General features: G+C 42.8%; 2 protein-coding genes across 2 annotated transcripts in view; both read right to left on the bottom strand.

Moving 5' to 3' along the window:
- LOC129817900 (fibroin heavy chain-like) overlaps nt 1–17,673 on the bottom strand; it is a 158,555-nt gene extending 140,882 nt beyond the window's left edge. Inside the window, exons 1-2 of the mRNA XM_055873498.1 lie at nt 16,053–17,673; nt 15,383–15,822 (exon numbers count right to left, since the gene is read on the bottom strand). Of these exons, the coding sequence (XP_055729473.1) occupies nt 15,383–15,822; nt 16,053–17,673 (2,061 nt within the window). The remainder of the gene's footprint in view (nt 1–15,382; nt 15,823–16,052) is intronic.
- Nucleotides 17,674–17,875: 202 nt separating this feature from the next.
- lratd1 (LRAT domain containing 1) lies at nt 17,876–20,446 on the bottom strand. The gene is made up of 3 exons (XM_055873408.1): nt 20,271–20,446; nt 19,366–19,537; nt 17,876–18,545 (listed from the first exon to the last, which is right to left on the bottom strand). The coding sequence occupies exons 2-3, from the start codon at nt 19,492–19,494 to the stop codon at nt 17,889–17,891; spliced, it is 786 nt and encodes a 261-aa protein (XP_055729383.1). The 5' UTR covers nt 19,495–19,537; nt 20,271–20,446; the 3' UTR covers nt 17,876–17,888.
- Between the last annotated feature and the right edge of the window lie 3,984 nt (nt 20,447–24,430).

The following is a 24,430-nucleotide window of genomic DNA, read 5'->3' as shown; positions in this document are numbered from 1 at the left end:
CTGTATTAGACCATTCTCCTTGTATGACTGGTGGAGGAGAGACAGGTGTGTTCTACAGGTCTGATGGGAGGTATTAGACCATTCTCCTTGTATGACTGGTGGAGGAGAGACAGGTGTGTTCTACAGGTCTTTTTGATGGGAGGTATTAGACCATTCTCCTTGTATGACTGGTGGAGGAGAGACAGGTGTGTTCTACAGGTCTTTCTGATGGGAGGTATTAGACCATTCTCCTTGTATGACTGGTGGAGGAGAGGCAGGTGTGTTCTACAGGTCTTTCTGATGGGAGGCATTAGACCTTTCTCCTTGTATGACTGGTGGAGGAGAGATAGGTGTGTTCTACAGGTCTGATGGAGGTATTAGACCATTCTCCTTGTATGACTGGTGGAGGAGAGTCAGGTGTGTTCTACAGGTCTTTCTGATGGGAGGTATTAGACCATTCTCCTTGTATGACTGGTGGAGGAGAGGCAGGTGTGTTCTACAGGTCTGATGGGAGGTATTAGACCATTCTCCTTGTATGACTGGTGGAGGAGAGACAGGTGTGTTCTACAGGTCTTTCTGATGGGAGGTATTAGACCATTCTCCTTGTATGACTGGTGGAGGAGAGACAGGTGTGTTCTACAGGTCTTTCTGATGGGAGGTATTAGACCATTCTCCTTGTATGACTGGTGGAGGAGAGACAGGTGTGTTCTACAGGTCTGATGGGAGGTATTAGACCATTCTCCTTGTATGACTGGTGGAGGAGAGTCAGGCGTGTTCTGCTGATGCTGAAATGCAAATTCATATACTAATATTTTGCCATTATTATACAATAGACAGCCGTAATCACCGTCAGACACACCTGGCTAACTTGATGGGTCATGTAGTCATCTGGCGAAGGGGAGTAGTTTGTTTAGACATGTAGCTAGCTAGCTAAACAATTAACCATAATCCCAATCCATAGACTACTAGCAATAGAAACCGATTGTCATAGCTAGCTAAAGTTAACAAAACGGGTTCAATGTTAGGAAGTTAGCTTGCTAAAATGAGGCTATAACTAGATTTGCAAATGGCTTTCTGAGATAATACTACTACACAGATCATACACGTACTGTTAGCTAGCGAGCCAGCCATCTAACGTCAGCCAGCTAGCTAACAGTAAGCTTTAACTTGCAATGAAAACAACTTTCTGACAAAATTAGAAACGCATAATAACTGAAACTGTAGTTAGTCTCTTACCCGTATACATGGATGAACGCTTCACGGCAGACTGCAACCCCTTTTCATTAAATAAGACGTCCTGTGTCGTTTCTGTTTAGTTTGCACAGATTGGCCCGTTGTGTCAAGTCACTCTGGTTCACCCTGACCGTGTGCAATGCCATAAGAATCATCAGATCATTCTCCCTCTCTGTCACGGAGGCCATGGTTGCCCTTTAGTTTGAAGATGTAATCCGGAGACAGGTGTTTTATACAACAGCCTTCTGTGTTCTCTTTTCGACTCCCTGCTGCATTTGCAATCAAACGGTAGAATTGTATTCATCTACTTATCATACTCTGCTTCTATCAGACATTCCACTGATTTCAAAACTCTCACAACTTCTTCCGTGACAACAACACTGTTGATCGCCGTTTCTTCTTCATCCCTGTCATCAGAAGACTCGACAAGGTCTTCTTCAATGAACATGTTTTTACCTTAAAACCAGGGATATCATCATCGTCTGATTCATTTTCAGAGCATGGCACGATCGTCCTCCTGAAAGCAGTCTATCTAGCCAAGAAGACTCGAGACTGTAATCGCTGCCAAAGTTGTTTCAGCAAAGTACTGAGTAAAGGGTAAATGTAATCTTATGTAAATGTAATCTTTCATTTTTTATTTTTTAATACGTTTGCAAACATGTCTAAACCTGTTTTTTGCTGTATCGTTATGAGGTATTGTGTGTTGATTGATGAGGGGAAAAAACGATTTAATCAATTTTAGAATAATCCTGTAACATAACAAAATCAGGAAAAAGTCAAAGGGTCTGAATAGTTTCTGAATGCAGTGTATTTAAACCCTTTAATATATATAAATCCCAGTACTGTCTAATATATATAAACCCCAGTACTGTCTAATATATATAAACCCCAGTACTGTCTAATATATATAAACCCCAGTACTGTCTAATATATATAAATCCCAGTACTGTCTAATATATATAAATCCCAGTACTGTTTAATATATATATAAACCCCAGTACTGTTTAATATATATATAAACCCCAGTACTGTTTAATATATATATAAACCCCAGTACTGTCTAATATATATATATATATATAAACCCCAGTACTGTCTAATATATATAAACCCCAGTACTGTCTAATATATATAAATCCCAGTACTGTCTAATATATATAAACCCCAGTACTGTTTAATATATATATAAACCCCAGTACTGTTTAATATATATATAAACCCCAGTACTGTTTAATATATATATAAACCCCAGTACTGTTTAATATATATATAAACCCCAGTACTGTTTAATATATATATAAACCCCAGTACTGTTTAATGTATATATAAACCCCAGTACTGTTTAATATATATATAAACCCCAGTACTGTTTAATATATATATAAACCCCAGTACTGTTTAATATATATATAAACCCCAGTACTGTTTAATGTATATATATAAACCCCAGTACTGTTTAATATATATATAAACCCCAGTACTGTTTAATATATATATAAACCCCAGTACTGTTTAATGTATATATAAACCCCAGTACTGTTTAATATATATATAAACCCCAGTACTGTTTAATATATATATAAACCCCAGTACTGTTTAATATATATATAAACCCCAGTACTGTTTAATATATATATATAAACCCCAGTACTGTTTAATATATATATAAACCCCAGTACTGTTTAATATATATATAAACCCCAGTACTGTTTAATATATATATAAACCCCAGTACTGTTTAATATATATATATATAAACCCCAGTACTGTTTAATATATATATAAACCCCAGTACTGTTTAATGTATATATAAACCCCAGTACTGTCTAATATATATATAACCCCAGTACTGTTTAATATATATATAAACCCCAGTACTGTCTAATATATATAAACCCCAGTACTGTCTAATATATATATAACCCCAGTACTGTTTAATATATATATAAATCCCAGTACTGTCTAATATACATATAAACCCCAGTACTGTTTAATATATATATAAACCCCAGTACTGTTTAATATATATAAACCCCAGTACTGTCTAATATATATATAAACCCCAGTACTGTCTAATATATATAAATCCCAGTACTGTCTAATATATATAAATCCCAGTACTGTCTAATATATATAAATCCCAGTACTGTCTAATATATATAAACCCCAGTACTGTTTAATATATATATAAACCCCAGTACTGTTTAATATATATATATAAATCCCAGTACTGTCTAATATATATAAACCCCAGTACTGTCTAATATATATAAACCCCAGTACTGTTTAATATATATATAAACCCCAGTACTGTTTAATATATATATAAATCCCAGTACTGTCTAATATATATATATATATATAAACCCCAGTACTGTTTAATATATATAAATCCCAGTACTGTCTAATATATATAAACCCCAGTACTGTCTAATATATATAAACCCCAGTACTGTCTAATATGTATATATATATATAAACCCCAGTACTGTTTAATATATATAAATCCCAGTACTGTCTAATATATATAAACCCCAGTACTGTCTAATATATATATATATATATAAACCCCAGTACTGTTTAATATATATAAATCCCAGTACTGTCTAATATATATAAACCCCAGTACTGTCTAATATATATATATATATATATATAAACCCCAGTACTGTTTAATATATATAAATCCCAGTACTGTCTAATATATATAAACCCCAGTACTGTCTAATATATATATATATATATAAACCCCAGTACTGTCTAATATATATATATATATAAACCCCAGTACTGTTTAATATATATAAACCCCAGTACTGTCTAATATATATATATATATATATAAACCCCAGTACTGTCTAATATATATAAACCCCAGTACTGTCTAATATATATAAACCCCAGTACTGTCTAATATATATATATATATATATAAATCCCAGTACTGTCTAATGTATATAAATCCCAGTACTATCTAATATATATAAATCCCAGTACTGTCTAATATATATAAACCCCAGTACTGTCTAATATATATAAACCCCAGTACTGTCTAATATATATAAACCCCAGTACTGTCTAATATATATAAATCCCAGTACTGTCTAATATATATAGACCCCAGTACTGTCTAATATATATATATATATATAAACCCCAGTACTGTCTAATATATATAAATCCCAGTACTGTCTAATATATATAAATCCCAGTACTGTCTAATATATATAAACCCCAGTACTGTCTAATATATATAAACCCCAGTACTGTCTAATATATATAAACCCCAGTACTGTCTAATATATATAAATCCCAGTACTGTCTAATATATATAAATCCCAGTACTGTCTAATATATATAAACCCCAGTACTGTCTAATATATATATATAAACCCCAGTACTGTCTAATATATATAAACCCCAGTACTGTCTAATATATATATAAACCCCAGTACTGTCTAATATATATATATATATATATAAACCCCAGTACTGTCTAATATATATAAACCCCAGTACTGTCTAATATATATATATATATATAAACCCCAGTACTGTCTAATATATATAAATCCCAGTACTGTCTAATATATATAAATCCCAGTACTGTCTAATATATATAAACCCCAGTACTGTCTAATATATATAAATCCCAGTACTGTCTAATATATATAAACCCCAGTACTGTCTAATATATATAAACCCCAGTACTGTCTAATATATATAAATCCCAGTACTGTCTAATATATATATATATATATATATATATATATATAAACCCCAGTACTGTCTAATATATATATATATATATATATATATATATATATATATATATATATATATTAAAACCCCAGTACTGTCTAATATATATAAACCCCAGTACTCTCTAATATATATATATAATAGGATGGCAGCCCGAAGACTGTGGTTTATACAGGCTGATCCAACTTTTATGTAACGTCCTTTAAACAAGTCAAAATGAGGCTCAGTAGTGTGTGTGGCCTCCACGTGCCTGTATGACCTCCCTACAACGCCTGGGCATGCTCCTGATGAGGTGGCGGATGGTCTCCTGAGGGATCTCCTCCCAGACCTGGACTAAAGCATCCGCCAACTCCTGGACAGTCTGTGGTGCAACGTGGCGTTGGTGGATGGAGCGAGACATGATGTCCCAGATGTGCTCAATTGGATTCAGGTCTGGGGAACGGGCGGGCCAGTCCATAGCATCAATGCCTTCCTCTTGCAGGAACTGCTGACACACTCCAGCCACATGAGGTCTAGCATTGTCTTGCATTAGGAGGAACCCAGGGCCAACCGCACCAGCATATGGTCTCACAAGGGGTCTGAGGATCTCATCTCGGTACCTAATGGCAGTCAGGCTACCTCTGGCGAGCACATGGAGGGCTGTGCGGCCCCCCAAAGAAATGCCACCCCACACCATGACTGACCCACCGCCAAACCGGTCATGCTGGAGGATGTTGCAGGCAGCAGAACGATCTCCACGGCGTCTCCAGACTCTGTCACGTCTGTCACGTGCTCATGTGCTCAGTGTGAACCTGCTTTCATCTGTGAAGAGCACAGGGCGCCAGTGGCGAATTTGCCAATCCTGGTGTTCTCTGGCAAATGCCAAACGTCCTGCACGGTGTTGGGCTGTAAGCACAACCCCCACCTGTGGACGTCGGGCCCTCATATACCACCCTCATGGAGTTTCTGACCGTTTGAGCAGACACATGCACATTTGTGGCCTGTTGGAAGTCATTTTGCAGGGCTCTGGCAGTGCTCCTCCTGCTCCTCCTTGCACAAAGGCGGAGGTAGCGGTCCTGCTGCTGGGTTGTTGCCCTCCTACGACCTCCTCCACGTCTCCTGATGTACTGGCCTGTCTCCTGGTAGCGCCTCCATGCTCTGGACACTACGCTGACAGACACAGCAAACCTTTTTGCCACAGCTCGCATTGATGTGCCATCCTGGATGAACTGCACTACCTGAGCCACTTGTGTGGGTTGTAGACTCCGTCTCATGCTACCACTAGAGTGAAAGCACCGCCAGCATTCAAAAGTGACCAAAACATCAGCCAGGAAGCATAGGAACTGAGGAGTGGTCTGTGGTCACCACCTGCAGAACCATTCCTTTTTTGGGGGTGTCTTACTAATTGCCTATAATTTCCACATTTTGTCTATTCCATTTGCACAACAGCATGTGAAATTTATTGTCAATCAGTGTTGCTTCCTAAGTGGACAGTTTGATTTCACAGAAGTGTGATTGACTTGGAGTTACATTGTGTTGTTTAAGTGTTCCCTTTATTTTTTTGAGCAGTGTATATAAACCCCAGTACTGTCTAATATATATATATATAACCCCAGTACTGTTTAATATATATAAACCCCAGTACTGTCTAATATATATATATATATATAAACCCCAGTACTGTTTAATATATAAAAACCCCAGTACTGTCTAACCTGCTTTGTCTAGATGATGATGATGACTCAGGAATTTTCTGAAATAAATGCTTTTAGATCTTCACCTCCATATCCTCTATCCTCTCTATCCATCCTCTATTCTCTATCCATCCTCTATTCTCTATCCATCCTCTTTCCATCCTCTATTCTCTATCCATCCTCTATCCATCCTCTATTCTCTATCCATCATCTATCCATCCTCTATTCTCTATCCATCCTCTATTCTCTATCCATCATCTATCCATCCTCTATTCTCTATCCATCATCTATCCATCCTCTATTCTCTATCCATCCTCTTTCCATCCTCTATTCTCTATCCATCCTCTATCCTCTATCCATCCTCTATTCTCTATCCATCATATATCCTCTCTCTATCCATCCTCTATTCTCTATCCATCCTCTATTCTCTATCCATCATCTATCCATCCTCTATCCATCATCTATCCATCCTCTATTCTCTATCCATCCTTTATCCATCCTCTATTCTCTATCCATCCTCTATTCTCTATCCATCCTCTATTCTCTATCCATCCTCTATTCTCTATCCATCCTCTATTCTCTATCCATCCTCTATTCTCTATCCATCCTCTATTCTCTATCCATCCTCTATCCATCATCTATCCATCCTCTATTCTCTCTCTATCCATCCTCTATTCTCTATCCATCCTTTATCCATCCTCTATTCTCTATCCATCCTCTATTCTCTATCCATCCTCTATTCTCTATCCATACTCTATTCTCCATCCATTCTCTATCCTCTATCCATCATCAATCCTCTCTCTATCCATCCTCTATTCTCTATCCATCCTCTATTCTCTATCCATCCTCTATTCTCTATCCATCATCTATCCATCCTCTATTCTCTATCCATCCTCTATTCTCTGTCCATCATCTATCCATCCTCTATTCTCTGTCCATCATCTATCCATCCTCTATTCTCTATCCATCCCCTATTCTCTATCCATCCTCTATTCTCTTTCCATCCTCTATTCTCTATCCATCCTCTATCCATCCTCTATTCTCTATCCATCCTCTATCCATCCTCTATTCTCTATCCATACTCTATTCTCCATCCATTCTCTATCCTCTATCCATCATCAATCCTCTCTCTATCCATCCTCTATTCTCTATCCATCCTCTATTCTCTATCCATCCTCTATTCTCTATCCATCATCTATCCATCCTCTATTCTCTATCCATCCTCTATTCTCTGTCCATCATCTATCCATCCTCTATTCTCTGTCCATCATCTATCCATCCTCTATTCTCTATCCATCCCCTATTCTCTATCCATCCTCTATTCTCTTTCCATCCTCTATTCTCTATCCATCCTCTATTCTCTATCCATCCTTTATCCATCCTCTATTCTCTATCCATCCTCTATTCTCTATCCATCCTCTATTCTCTATCCATCATCTATCCATCCTCTATTCTCTATCCATCCTCTATTCTCTATCCATCCTCTATTCTCTATCCATCCTCTATTCTCTATCCATCCTCTATCCATCCTCTATTCTCTATCCATCATCTATCCATCCTCTATTCTCTATCCATCCTCTATTCTCTATCCATCCTCTATTCTCTATCCATCCTCTATTCTCTATCCATCCTCTATCCATCCTCTATCCTCTATCCATCCTCTATTCTCTATCCATCCTCTATTCTCTATCCATCCTCTATTCTCTATCCATCCTCTATCCTCTCTCTAACCATCCTCTATTCTCTATCCATCCTCTATTCTCTATCCATCCTCTATCCTCTCTCTAACCATCCTCTATTCTCTATCCATCCTCTATTCTCTATCCATCATCTATCCATCCTCTATCCATCCTCTATTCTCTATCCATTCTCTATTCTCTATCCATCCTCTATTCTCTATCCATCCTCTATTCTCTATCCATCATCTATCCATCCTCTATTCTCTATCCATCCTCTATTCTCTATCCATTCTCTATCCATCCTCTATTCTCTATCCATCCTCTATTCTCTATCCATCCTCTATTCTCTATCCATCCTCTATTCTCTATCCATCCTCTATTCTCTATCCATCCTCTATTCTCTTTCCATCCTCTATTCTCTATCCATCATCTATCCATCCTCTATTCTCTATCCATCCTCTATCCATCCTCTATTCTCTATCCATCCTCTATTCTCTATCCATCCTTTATCCATCCTCTATTCTCTATCCATCCTCTATTCTCTATCCATCCTCTATTCTCTATCCATCCTCTATTCTCTATCCATCCTCTATTCTCTATCCATCCTCTATTCTCTATCCATCCTCTATTCTCTATCCATCATCTATCCATCCTCTATCCATCCTCTATTCTCTATCCATCCTCTATCCATCCTCTATTCTCTATCCATCCTCTATTCTCTATCCATCATCTATCCATCCTCTATTCTCTATCCATCCTCTATCCATTCTCTATTCTCTATCCATCCTCTATTCTCTATCCATGCTCTATTCTCTATCCATCATCTATCCATCCTCTATTCTCTATCCATGCTCTATTCTCTATCCATCATCTATCCATCCTCTATTCTCTATCCATTCTCTATTCTCTATCCATCCTCTATCCATCCTCTATTCTCTATCCATCCTCTATTCTCTATCCATCCTCTATTCTCTATCCATCCTCTATTCTCTATCCATCCTCTATCCATCCTCTATTCTCTATCCATCCTCTATTATCTATCCATCCTCTATTCTCTATCCATCCTCTATCCATCCACTATTCTCTATCCATCCTCTATTCTCTATCCATCCTCTATTCTCTATCCATCCTCTATCCATCCTCTATCCATTCTCTATTCTCTATCCATTCTCTATTCTCTATCCATCCTCTATTCTCTATCCATCCTCTATCCATCCTCTATCCATCCACTATTCTCTATCCATCCTCTATTCTCTATCCATCCTCTATTCTCTTTCCATCCTCTATCCATCCTCTATCCATTCTCTATTCTCTATCCATTCTCTATTCTCTATCCATCCTCTATTCTTTATCCATCCTCTATTCTCTATCCATCCTCTATTCTCTATCCATCCTCTATTCTCTATCCATCCTCTATTCTCTATCCATCCTCTATTCTCCATCCATTCTCTATTCTCTATCCATCCTCTATTCTCTATCCATTCTCTATTCTCTATCCATCCTCTATTCTCTATCCATTCTCTATTCTCCATCCATTCTCTATTCTCTATCCATCCTCTATTCTCTATCCATCCTCTATTCTCTATCCATCCTCTATTCTCTATCCATTCTCTATTCTCTATCCATTCTCTATTCTCTATCCATTCTCTATTCTCTATCCATCCTCTATCCATCCTCTATTCTCTATCCATTCTCTATTCTCTATCCATTCTCTATTCTCTATCCATTCTCTATTCTCTATCCATCCTCTATTCTCTATCCATCCTCTATCCATCCTCTATTCTCTATCCATTCTCTATTCTCTATCCATTCTCTATTCTCTATCCATTCTCTATTCTCTATCCATTCTCTATTCTCTATCCATTCTCTATTCTCTATCCATTCTCTATTCTCTATCCATTCTCTATTCTCTATCCATCCTCTATTCTCTATCCATTCTCTATTCTCTATCCATTCTCTATTCTCTATCCATCCTCTATTCTCTATCCATTCTCTATTCTCTATCCATTCTCTATTCTCTATCCATCCTCTATTCTCTATCCATCCTCTATTCTCTATCCATCCTCTATTCTCTATCCATCCTCTATTCTCTATCCATCCTCTATTCTCTATCCATCCTCTATCCATCCACTATTCTCTATCCATCCTCTATTCTCTATCCATCCTCTATCCATCCTCTATTCTCTATCCATCCTCTATTCTCTTTCCATCCTCTATCCATCCTCTATCCATTCTCTATTCTCTATCCATCCTCTATTCTCTATCCATCATCTATCCATCCTCTATTCTCTATCCATCCTCTATTCTCTATCCATCCTCTATTCTCTATCCATCCTCTATTCTCTATCCATCCTCTATTCTCTATCCATCATCTATCCATCCTCTATTCTCTATCCATCCTCTATTCTCTATCCATCCTCTATTCTCTATCCATCATCTATCCATCCTCTATTCTCTATCCATCCTCTATTCTCTATCCATCCTCTATTCTCTATCCATCCTCTATCCATCCTCTATTCTCTATCCATCCTCTATTCTCTATCCATCCTCTATTCTCCATCCATCATCTATCCATCCTCTATTCTCTATCCATCCTCTATTCTCTATCCATCATCTATCCATCCTCTATTCTCTATCCATCCTCTATTCTCTATCCATCATCTATCCTCCCATCTATCCATCCTCTATTCTCTATCCGTCATCTATTCTCTATCCATCCTCCATCCTCTATTTATTTATTTATTTATTTACCGTTATTTTACCAGGTAAGTTGACTGAGAACACGTTCTCATTTGCAGCAACGACCTGGGGAATAGTTACAGGGGAGAGGAGGGGGATGAATGAGCCAATTGTAAACTGGGGATTATTAGGTGACCATGATGGTTTGAGGGCCAGATTGGGAATTTAGCCAGGACACCGGGGTTAACACCCCTACTCTTACGATAAGTGCCATGGGATCTTTAATGACCTCAGAGAGTCAGGACACCCGTTTAACGTCCCATCCGAAAGACGGCACCCTACACAGGGCAGTGTCCCCAATCACTGCCCTGGGGCATTGGGATTTTTTTTTTTTTTAGACCAGAGGAAAGAGTGCCTCCTACTGGCCCTCCAACACCACTTCCAGCAGCATCTGGTCTCCCAACCAGGGACTGACCAGGACCAACCCTGCTTAGCTTCAGAAGCAAGCAAGTAGTGGTATGCAGGGTGGTATGCTGCTCTATCCATCCTCTATTCTCTATCCATCATCTATCCATCCTCTATTCTCTATCCATCCTCTATTCTCTATCCATCCTCTATTCTCTCTCTATCCATCCTCTATCCTCTATCCATCCTCTATTCTCTATCCATCCTCTATTCTCTATCCATCCTCTATTCTCTATCCATCCTCTATTCTCTATCCATCCTCTATTCTCTATCCATCCTCTATTCTCTATCCATCCTCTATTCTCTCTCTATCCATCCTCTATTCTCTATCCATCCTCTATTCTCTATCCATCCTCTATTCTCTATCCATCCTCTATTCTCTATCCATCATCTATCCATCCTCTATTCTCTATCCATCCTCTATTCTCTCTCTATCCATCCTCTATTCTCTCTCTATCCATCCTCTATTCTCTATCCATCCTCTATTCTCTATCCATCCTCTATTCTCTATCCATCATCTATCCATCCTCTATTCTCTATCCATCCTCTATTCTCTATCCATCCTCTATTCTCTATCCATCCTCTATTCTCTCTCTATCCATCCTCTATTCTCTATCCATCCTCTATTCTCTATCCATCCTCTATTCTCTATCCATCCTCTATTATCTATCCATCCTCTATTCTCTATCCATCCTCTATTCTCTATCCATCCTCTATTCTCTATCCATCCTCTATTCTCTATCCATCCTCTATCCATCCTCTATTCTCTATCCATCCTCTATTCTCTATCCATCCTCTATTCTCTATCCATCCTCTATTCTCTATCCATCCTCTATTCTCTATCCATCCTCTATCCATCCTCTATTCTCTATCCATCCTCTATTCTCTATCCATCCTCTATTCTCTATCCATCCTCTATTCTCTATCCATCCTCTATTCTCTCTCTATCCATCCTCTATTCTCTATCCATCCTCTATTCTCTATCCATCCTCTATTCTCTATCCATCCTCTATTCTCTATCCATCCTCTATCCATCCTCTATTCTCTATCCATCATCTATCCATCCTATATTCTCTATCCATCATCTATCCATCCTCTATTCTCTCTCTATCCATCCTCTATTCTCTATCCATCCTCTATTCTCTATCCATCCTCTATTCTCTCTCTATCCATCCTCTATTCTCTATCCATCCTCTATTCTCTATCCATCCTCTATTCTCTATCCATCCTCTATTCTCTATCCATCCTCTATTCTCTATCCATCCTCTATTCTCTATCCATCCTCTATCCATCCTCTATTCTCTATCCATCATCTATCCATCCTATATTCTCTATCCATCATCTATCCATCCTCTCTCCATCTTTCTCCCTTTACCTCTCTATCCATCTTCTATCCTCTCTCTATATTTTCTCTCCATCCATCCTCTATATCTTCTCTCTATCCATCTTCTATCCTCTCTCTATCCATCCTCTATATCTTCTATCCTCTCTCTATCCATCCTCTATATCCATCCATCTTCTCTCTATCCATCTTTCTCCCTTTACCTCTCTATCCATCTTTCTCCCTTTATCCGTCTTTCACCATCTGCCTTTCTCCCTTTTCATTTCTCCCCCTCGCTCTTTTTTCGTCTTCTCTCTCGCTCTCTCCTGCCTTTGCCCCTCTCTCCCCATCATTCTCTCGCTCTCTCCCCCCCATGTCTCTGTCTTTCTCTTCTCTCTCTCCCCCCCGTCTGTCGCTCTCTCCCCGTCTGTCTCCGTCTCTCTCGCTCTACCTCTTTTCTCCCAGTCTGTCTCTATCCCCCCGTCTCGCTCTCTCGCTCTCCCAGTCTGTCTCTATCCCTCCGTCTCTCTCGCTCTCCCCGTGTCTGTCTCTCTGTCCCTCCCCATTCTGTCTCGCTCTTCTCTGACCTCTCAGTAAACCAGAGGTTTTATATTCTCACCAACATCACACAGCACCACAGGGAACAGAAATAACACACTTTCGTCTCTACCCCTCCCATCACATCCCAATAGTTGCATCTTTCCCAACTGCATGTGACCTAATGCCTGAGGCAGCAGTCATGAACTGATTAGAACCATAAAGCCTTTATCCAGATACCCAAAGCTCTGTAGTAAGGTGGGAAACTCACCTCTTCCATCACCAATGTTTAGTACCTACTTACAGCAATAGAGACCACAACATTCTAGTGACTCAACTTTGGCGTCTTATGTTAAAGCACACGGAATGCTTTTCCCTTTTTTTTGGGGGGGGGGGGGGGGGGGGGTGAAATAGTGGTATAATAAAAGGAAACATTGTCATTGTATATAAAATCACAAAATCTCGTTCCCAGACGCACAATCGCCTGGCGACAAGATGAATAAGTCACGGACATGCACTCCTGGAGCCTGTCGCTGTTCCCATTGTAAAAGCATCTCCTGTCCTCTAGACCCTGCTGGTCGCTACGTTACGACCAGGGGTTGGGGGGGGAACCATTTCCAAATGTAGAGATAGGACAGGGCTGCCCCCCCAGGCCGCACGAGGCGGGGTCACCAGCTATAGATTAGGCTACGGGCTCAATGTTAATGTCTCGTTGTGTCTGTGTCTGTGTGTCTGTGTCTGTGTCTGTGTGTCTGTGTCTGTGTGTCTGTCTGTGTGTGTGTGTGTCTGTGTGTGTCTGTGTGTGTGTCTGTGTGTGTCTGTGTGTGTGTCTGTGTCTGTGTGTCTGTGTGTGTGTCTGTGTCTGTGTGTGTGTGTGTGTGTGTGTGTGTGTGTGTGTCTGTGTGTGTGTGTGTGTCTGTGTGTCTGTGTGTGTCTGTGTGTGTCTGTGTGTCTCTGTGTGTGTCTGTGTGTCTCTGTGTGTGTCTGTGTGTCTGTGTGTCTGTGTGTGTCTGTGTGTGTCTGTGTGTCTGTGTGTCTCTGTCTGTGTCTCTGTCTGTGTCTCTGTCTGTGTCTCTGTCTGTGTCTCTGTCTGTGTCTCTGTGTCTGTGTCTCTGTGTCTGTGTCTCTGTGTCTGTGTGTCTGTGTCTGTGTGTCTGTGTCTGTGTTACTGTGTCTGTGTGTCTGTGTCTGTGTGTCTGTGTCTGTGTGTCTGTGTCTGTGTGTCTGTGTGTGTGTGTGTCTGTGTGTGTGTGTGTCTGTGTCTGTGTGTGTGTGTGTCTGTGTCTGTGTCTGTGTCTGTGTCTGTGTGTGTGTCTGTGTGTGTCTGTGTGTGTCTGTGTGTGTGTGTGTGTCTGTGTGTGTGTGTGTGTGTGTGTGTGTGTGTGTGTGTGTGTGTGTGTGTGTGTGTGTGTGTGTGTGTGTGTCTCTGTCTGTGTCTCTGTCTGTGTCTCTGTCTGTGTCTCTGTCTGTGTCTCTGTCTGTGTCTCTGTCTGTGTCTCTGTCTGTGTCTCTGTCTGTGTCTCTGTGTCTGTGTCTCTGTGTCTGTGTCTCTGTGTCTGTGTCTCTGTGTCTCTGTGTCTCTGTGTCTCTGTGTCTGTGTCTGTGTCTGTGTCTCTGTGTGTGTGTCTGTGTGTGTCTGTGTGTGTCTGTGTGTGTCTGTGTGTGTCTGTGTGTGTCTGTGTGTGTCTGTGTCTGTGTCTGTGTCTGTGTCTGTGTGTGTGTGTGTAACAGAAGTATCTCTCAGACCAGAGAAGAGTTTCATGTTGCACCCCCTGTTTATTAGAACAGAAAAATCAACCAATCAGGGAGAAAGAAGTCACCAACTCAATACAAAAATATGGGACTCAAATGCAAACCAATCAACGTATGAATGTAGCTTTTCCAAACAAACACCAGGGGGCAGAACAGAACAAACTGGTGCCTGTCCATCGGTCCGTCTACCTGGTAGGCTACAACATGAATAGGTGGCTAAGGTTGGATGTTCCTTCAGTCCCAGGTTAATGTAAAGCTACGAGTAAAAAAATAGAACACAGTCTCTCCGGGGGGAATCCCACTTTCTGTCTCTCTCTTGCAATAGTCTGCAGCACTAGAACCAGAATGACTAGAACCAGAACCAGCAGCAGCACTAGAACCAGCAGCACTAGAACCAGCAGCACTAGAACCAGCAGCACCAGAACCAGCAGCACTAGAACCAGCAGCACTAGAACCAGCAGCACTAGAACCAGCAGCACTAGAACCAGCAGCAGCACTAGAACCAGCAGCACTAGAACCAGCAGCACTAGAACCAGCAGCACTAGAACCAGCAGCACCAGAACCAGAACCAGCAGCACTAGAACCAGCAGCACTAGAACCAGCAGCACCAGAACCAGCAGCACCAGAACCAGCAGCACCAGAACCAGCAGCACTAGAACCAGCAGCACTAGAACCAGCAGCACCAGAACCAGCAGCACCAGAACCAGCAGCACCAGAACCAGCAGCACCAGAACCAGCAGCACTACATTTACATTTTACATTTTACATTTAAAGTCATTTAGCAGACGCTCTTATCCAGAGCGACTTACAAATTGGAAAGTTCATACATATTCATCCTGGTCCCCCCGTGGGAAATGAACCCACAACCCTGGCGTTGCAAGCGCCATGCTCTACCAACTGAGCCACACGCACTAGAACCAGCAGTAGCACTAGAACCAGAACAAGCAGCACTAGAACCAGAACCAGCAGCACCAGAACCAGAACCAGCAGCACTAGAACCAGCAGCACTAGAACCAGCAGCACTAGAACCAGCAGCACCAGAACCAGCAACACTAGAACCAGCAGCACTAGAACCAGCAGCAGCAGCACTAGTACCAGCAGCACTAGAACCAGCAGCACCAGAACCAGCACCAGCAGCACCAGAACCAGCAGCACCAGAACCAGCAGCACTAGAACCAGCACCAGCAGCACTAGAACCAGCAGCACCAGAACCAGCAGCACCAGAACAAGCAGCACTAGAACCAGCAGCACCAGAACCAGCAGCACTAGAACCAGCAGCACAAGAACCAGCAGCACCAGAACCAGCAGCACTAGAACCAGAACCAGCAGTACCTGCAGCACTAGAACCAGCAGCACCAGAACCAGCAGCACCAGAACCAGCAGCACTAGAACCAGAAACACTAGAACCAGCAACACTAGAACCAGAAGCACTAGAACCAGCAGCACTAGAACCAGCAGCACCAGAACCAGCAGCACCAGAACCACCAGCAGCAGCACTAGAACCAGCAGCACTAGAACCAGAAGCACTAGAACCAGCAGCACCAGAACCAGCAGCACTAGAACCAGCAGCACTAGAACCAGCAGCACTAGAACCAGAACCAGCAGCACCAGAACCAGCAGCACTAGAACCAGCAGCACTAGAACAAGCAGCAGCAGCACTAGAACCAGCAGCACTAGAACCAGCAGCACCAGAACCAGCAGCACCAGAACCAGCAGCACCAGAACCAGCAGCAGCAACACTAGAACCAGAAGCACTAGAACCAGCAGCACTAGTACCAGCAGCACTAGAACCAGCAGCACCAGAATCAGCAGCAGCAGCACTAGAATCAGCAGCACTAGAACCAGAGGAACTAGAACCAGCAGAACCAGAACCATCAGCACTAGTACCAGCAGCACTAGAACCAGCAGCAGCAGCACTAGAACCACTAGAACCAGCAGCACCAGAACCAGCAGCACCAGAACCAGCAGCACCAGAACCAGCAGCACCAGAACCAGTACCAGCAGCACTAGAACCAGCAGCAGCAGCACTAGAACCACTAGAACCAGCAGCCCCAGAACCAGCAGCACTAGAACCAGAAGCACCAGAACCAGCAGCACTAGAACCAGAACCAGCAGCACTAGAACCAGCAGCACCAGAACCAGCAGCACTAGAACCAGAACCAGCAGCACCAGAACCAGCAGCACCAGAACCAGCAGCACTAGAACCAGCAGCACTAGAACCAGAACCAGCAGCACTAGAACCAGCAGCACCAGAACCAGCAGCACTAGAACCAGCAGCACCAGAACCAGCACCACTAGAACCAGCAGCACCAGAACCAGCAGCACCAGAACCAGCAGCACTAGAACCAGAACCAGCAGCACCAGAACCAGAACCAGCAGCACTAGAACCAGCAGCACCAGAACCAGCAGCACCAGAACCAGCAGCACCAGAACCAGCAGCACTAGAACCAGAACCAGCAGCACTAGAACCAGAACCAGCAGCACTAGAACCAGCAGCAGCAGGTGCCCTTATGCAGAGAAAAAACGCAGCGGGAGGAAAAATACCAAGCGAGTGGAGTCGTGTGCTGTGGCTTTTAAAGGTACAGGGTGACATGTCAGAGCAGAGAGAAACCACGGTCAAACGAGCAGTTGTCCATGTTTACATGAACGTTTGTCTGTGTCCTCCTTGTAGGCTATTTTCTTCTTCGCTGCAATATGATCCCAATCTCTCTCCTACAGTGTCACCAGTGTTACAGACGCAGCCAGCCTGCAAACAGCTCTCTCTCTCTCTGCGAGGAAAGACGAGAGTACAGGCCATCGTATCAATCGTCACTCCTTCCCGCCGTTGACCCCTAAAGAGAGCTCCTTCAGAATCCCACTGGCGTCAACCCTCCTCCTCTCCCGGATCATATCCTCGAGGCTACGGAACACCAGCGTGTGCGCGTGTCCACTCCGAGTCCCGGCGCCGAGGTGCACTTTGAGAAAGTACCGCTGCTCTGCCGAGTGTGCCTCGCCTCCCGCCTTGAACTCCCGCTTCCCGAAACGGCACCAGGCAGCGAAGTTCTCAGAGCTGGTCCAGCAGATGTCCCCGCTGTTTAGGCCCAGGTGGCCGGCGGCATTCTGCAGCACCAGGTCGGAGGGCAGTGGTCGGAACCGGTAACGGCTGTTCACTATCCGTCCATGCCGGCCCCGTCCTATCTCAGTCAGGCTGTCCTTCCGTATCTCCCCCTCATGCAGGTGTATCACCTGGTCGTTGAGCTCGTACACGGCCCAGTGAGGTGCCTGTGACGTGGATACTAGCTCCACAAGGTCCCCTGGCTTGCACATGGAGAGCAACGTTTTGGCAGAGTAAACGCTCAAGTCCTGGTTTTCGCGGAGCTTGGAGAAGATGCATTCCTGGGAGCAGAAGGCGGAGTACTCCAGCTCGCTGACCTCCTGGCTGGAGTCCTTGGTGTGACCTCCTCCGCCACCTCCTGCATCATCCACCTGAAAAAATCAAAACAAATCAAAATCGATGACGTGTATTTTGTAAAGCCCATCAGCGGGTTGTCACCAAGTGTTTTAATTAAAGATACTGAGCCTAAAACCCTAAAGAGCAAAAACAAAACGTGTATTAGCCAAGCAGGATACAGCGTGATGTAATGGTACAATGAAATGCATGTTACATCTTCGGCCATTGTGGGATTGATGCATCTTTAAAAACACGTGAGCCTGGGTTACGTCGCTATCGGCAAAACCGCGCCTTGGATAAGAACATCTGCTGATTTACTAAAATATTAATGTCAAATTTAAATACTAAGAATAGAAATAAGGCAATAAGTAGCCTTGGTTATAATTTTTTTTTTAAAAGCTAATTTTTCACCCTATGTCAATAAAAACATTAAAGCATAAAGATTATATAAAATTACAGAATCATTTATTGGAAGAAAAGATGCATCAAAAATCGAAGTTTATTTTGTCATATGCACAGGATACGTGTGTAACTGGTGTAAAATGGCTAGCTAGTTAGCGGGGGCGCGCTAGTTAGCGGTTCAATCTGTGACATGACTCTCGCTGAGCCCTTGAAGTAGTGGTTTCCCTTGCTCATCAAGGGCCACAGCTTTTGTGGAGTGACGGGTAAGACTGGTGCGAAGGAGGCAGTTGTTGCTGTGTTCAGATGATCCCTTGTTGGAGCCCAGGTTGGGTGAAAGGAGAAGAACGAACGCAGCAGAGATACACACAGTCCAACTAACAAAGTTACAGGTTCCCCTCCCAACATTGTAACATATTGTAAATATATATATGAATATACAAAAATAATATCCACCTCCTCCTCTTCGTCTGAGAAGAAGTATGCCACGCCAACCCTAAGCTCCTCTTTCTCCAGTCCGGACGGATCTCCGGTGGGCAGCTCGCTGTAGCTGAGGTGGGTTATCCGGTCCAGGTGGTTTCCCATCAATGACAAAACCCCAGCAGAGGACAGGCATGGAATAAGGTGCCTGGGGAGGTAGGAGGGGAGGGAGGAGGTGAGGGAGGGAGGAGGTGAGGGAGGGAGGAGGTGAGGGAGGGAGGGAGGAGGTGAGGGAGGGAGGAGGTGAGGGAGGGAGATCGAGTGGGGAAGAGAGAAGGGGACAGAGATGTGAGTGTTGGGAAATAACAACAAAAAGAATCCCCACAAAAATAGGCTCACTACACTAAAATCACAAGTTGGAGAAATATAAAATACTTTCCCTCGTGTGACGTAGGTAGAGGTTTACATTTGTATTCAAAATACTGCGCGCACTGCCCAGTAGACTGCACTGGTCGGCTAGACTCAAATACCCCAGTCTCCAGAGAAAACAGTCCACAGTCACGCAGTGGGGTCAATTATCAACTCTCCACTTACTGAACCGCGTTCCCTTTGAAAGACGAGAACACAATGATGTGCTCTATCGCTCTCATCCTATCCCATGCCTTTAACCAGGCATTTACTCTGGTGTGCTGAATGAGAAAGGTTGAGAAAACAGCTGGGCTGGAGAGAGAGAGAGCAGGCCAGAAAAGCGACAGTTAAAAAGGGAAAAGAGAGAGAGCTAGGTGCACTTCTGCCCTCTTCTATGTATAAAGAAAAGAGTGCGCCCTGACAAAAACCTTCAGATGTGTCGATGCCCCGCAAGACAGACGCACCGTGGGATAATAACGGACGATTGAACCTAACGCACTGTGTGTGGAAGACGGATTAAGAGAAGTGGTTACCTGCACAAGACCTGGACAAACGGTTATATTTCCTGTCGTTCCATCGGTGGGCTTTCTCTCTCTGTCTCTCTCTCTCTGTCTCTCTTTGTCTCTCTGTCTCTTACACTTGTCTTCTATCCCCGAATCCTCCCGCAGCCCTGTGTGCGTAACGTGTGTTTTCGGCTCCTCTCGTCTTTAAGTAGGTCTAACTCGGAGAGCTCCGCCTTCACTAGCAATACCTGCCCTCGGCGTAGCCCATTGGTCCAAGGAACCTTTCCCATTCTGCCTTGGCCAATCAGAAATCCCGATCTCCACGTCAATCAAGCCAACCTCCAATAGCGTGGGCGAGGAGCAACGCGTGGTGGGGGTTTGTTACTGTAGCGTAAAAAAAAAAAAACGTCTGAAACTAGATCCTACATACTGCTCTTGACAAGATGAGGAAAAAACTGTCTTGGGAGGTTCTCTTCTGCACAGTTCAACCAATCCAGTAAATGTGGAGGAGGAGTTAACACGGAGTGTCACCTCGTTAACGTCCAAAATGGAAGCACAGGTTTCCTTCCCCCTGAGAACCAGAACATCCGGTTGTAAGGGCCTCGGGGGAGGCTAGGGTGGAGTGGAGTTGTTGTTACAGGGAGAGGAGGTATACCAGACAGAGAGAGACTGTATATAGACATAATATGAGATTTGTAATGTCTTTATGCTTTTGGAAACTTCTGTGAGTGTAATGTTTACTTCTTCATTTTTATTGTTAATATACAAAAGTGAAATTATCTACTTTACTTGCTTTTGGGGGGGGGGGGGGGTTGTAGGGAGGAGGAATACTAGAATACTAGACAGACAGAGAGGTGTGTGTACATAAGTGTCTACTAAATGACTATAATGTAATTTAACCCTTATTTTACCAGGTAAGTTGACTGAGAACACATTCTCTTTTAAGTTTCACATTTTGTAGTGAAATACCTTTCCTGCTCTTTCCCAACAGTAATCGATATCCGTAGTAATATAAAGTAAATATGCAGTAATCGATATCCGTAGTAATATAAAGTAAATATGCAGTAATCAATATCCGTAGTAATATAAAGTAAATATTCAGTAATCGATATCCGTAGTAATATAAAGTAAATATGCAGTAATCGATATCCGTAGTAATATAAAGTAAAGCAGAAGAAAAACACCATTAAGTAAACAGTTCCAGTTCCAGGATCAGTTTTAATTTTATTTTAATGCAGGAAAACAGAAATCTGTTTTAACTCATTTCTGACAGCATGTCACGTGTGCAAGAGGGGTAAAAACAACTAGACCCTCTTTATTCCAGACACAGAGACGTGTATAAAGCTTTCCCTCGCCCTCCATTTTGGCTAAATCTGACCATAATTCTATCCTCCTGATTCCTGCTTACAAGCAAAAACTCAAAACAGGAAGTACCAGTGACACATTCACTACAGAAGTGGTCATATTAAGCAGATGCTAAGCTACAGGATAGTTTACCACAAACTGGAATATGTTCCGTGATTCATCAGAAAGCATTGAGGACTTTTCCACATCAGTCACCCATTTTATTAATAAGTGCATCGATGATGTCGTCCCCACAGTGAAAATCAAGTGGTACATTCACCGACATTCATACAAAATAAAACTGTATGTATGTAAAGTATGTAAACTCAGCAAAAAAAAGAAACGTCCCTTTTTTCAGGACCCTGTCTTTCAAAGATAATTCTTAAAAATCCAAATAACTTCATTGTAAAGGGTTTAAAAACTGTTTCCCCGTGCTTGTTCAATGAACCATAAACAATTAATGAACATGCACCTGTGGAACGGTTGTTAAGACACTAACAGCTTACAGACGGTAGGTAATTAAGGTCACAGGTATGGAAACTTAGGACACTAAAGAGGCCTTTCTACTGACTCTGGAAAACACCAAAAGAAAGATGCCCAGGGTCCCTGCTCATCTACGTGAACGTGCCTTAGGCATGCTGCAAGGAGGCATGAGGACTGCAGATATGGCCAGGGCAATAAATTGCCATGTCTGTACTGTGAGACACCTAAGACTGCACTACAGGGAGACAGGACGGACAGCTGATCGTCCGCGCAGTGGCAGACCACGTGTAACAACACCTGCACAGGATTGGTACATCCGAACATCACACCAGCGGGACAGGCACATGATGGCAACAACAACTGTACAAGTTACACCAGGAACACACAATCCCTCCATCAGTGCTCAGACTGTCCGCAATAGGCTGAGAGAGGCTGGACTGGGGTTGTAGGCTTGTAGGCCTGTTGTAAGGCAGGTCCTCACCAGACAGACAACGTCGCCTATGGGCACAAACCCACCGTCGCTGGACCAGACAGGACTGGCAAAAAGTTCTCTTCACTGACGAGTCGCGGTTTTGTCTCACCAGGGGTGATGATCGGATTTGCGTTTATCGTCGAAGAAATGAGCGTTACACCGAGGTCTGTACTCTGGAGTGGGATCGATAAGGAGGTGGAGGGTCCGTCATGGTCTGGGGCGGTGTGTCACAGCATCATCGAACTGAGCTTGTCATTGCGGGCAATCTCAACGCTGTGCGTTACAGGGAAGACATCCTCCTCCCTCATGTGGTACCCTTCCTGCAGGCGCATCCTGACATGACCCTCCAGCATGACAATGCCATCAGCCATACTGCTCGCACCAGCCATACTGCTTGCGTTATTTCCCGCAAGAAGGAATGTCAGTGTTCTGCCATGGCCAGCGAAGAGCCCAGATCTCAATCCCATTGAGCACGTCTGGGACCTGTTGGATTGGAGGGTGAGGGCTAGGGCCATTCCCCCCGGAAATGTCCAGGAACTTGCAGGTGCCTTGTGGGAAGAGTGGGGTTCTCACAGCAAGAACTGGCTAATCTGGTGCAGTCCATGAGGAGGAGATGCACTGCAGTACTTCATGCAGCTGGTGGCCACACCAGATACTGACTGTTACTTTGATTTTGACCCCCCTTTGTTCAGGGACACATTATTCAATTTCTGTTAGTCACATGTCTGTGGAACTTGTTCAGTTTATGTCTCAGTTGTTGACTCTTGTTATGTTCATACAAAATATTTACACATGTTAAGTTTGCTGAAAATAATCGCAGTTGACAGTGAGAGGACGTTTCTTTTTTTGCTGAGTTTACATATCCCAACCAGAAGCCATGGATTACAGGCAAGATCCGCACTGAGCTAAAGGCTAAATCTGCCGCTTTCATGGAGCTGGACACTAATATGGAAAAAATCCCGCCACACCTCCAACGAACTATCAAACATGCAAAGTGTCAATACAGGACTAAGATCGAATGCTACTACACTGGCTCTGATGCTCGACGGATGTGGCAGGGCTTGCAAACTATCACGGATTACAAAGGGAAATCCGGCCATGAGCTGCCCAGTGACACAAGCCTTTCAGACGTGCTAAATGCCTTCTATGCTTGCTTCGAGGCAATCAACACTGAACCATGCTTGAGAGCACCAGCTGTTCCGGATTACTTATCAATGACCCAAGCCCAGCTCAGTTAATCCTTACCATTGTGTCGCTGAGTCATCATAATGCTTTAGCAAATGTACATTATACCAGGGGCATTGGTTGACATAATGTAGGTAACCTAATTTATGTCATTCTAACTGCATAAAAGTGCTCAAACTAGCCAATGTTAGTATATGTAGCTTAAGAAACAAGATTAATTAAATTAATAGCTTGCTAGTAACAGATGACATTCATATCCTGACTATCTCTGAAACTCACTAAGACAATACCTTTGATGATACTGTGGTAGCAATGTTATAACATTTACAGAAATTACAGAAATTGTGTTTATATTTAGAACCATATTCCTGTAAAGATTAGAGAGGATCTCATGTTAAATCCTGTTGAAGTAATATGGCTACAGGTTCATCTGCCTCACCTAAAGCCCATTCTTGTGGGAAGCTGCTATAGACCTTATTTATTTAGAAATGTATTTATAAAACCCTCTTAGGCCTCACTCCCCCCTATCTGAGATGTCTATTGAAGATCTCATCCTCCACATACAACACCCATTCTGCCAGTCACATTCTGTTAAAGGTCCCCAAAGCACACACATCCCTAGGTCGCTCGTCTTTTCAGTTTACTGCAGCTAGTGACTGGAACGAGCTGCAACAAACACTCAAACTGGACAGTTTTATCTACATCT

This window comes from Salvelinus fontinalis, chromosome 20, assembly GCF_029448725.1.
Source record: "Salvelinus fontinalis isolate EN_2023a chromosome 20, ASM2944872v1, whole genome shotgun sequence".
NCBI lineage: Eukaryota > Metazoa > Chordata > Actinopteri > Salmoniformes > Salmonidae > Salvelinus > Salvelinus fontinalis.
The sequence above is the reverse complement of the archived record's forward strand: the minus strand, read 5'-3'. Positions and strand labels throughout refer to the sequence as shown.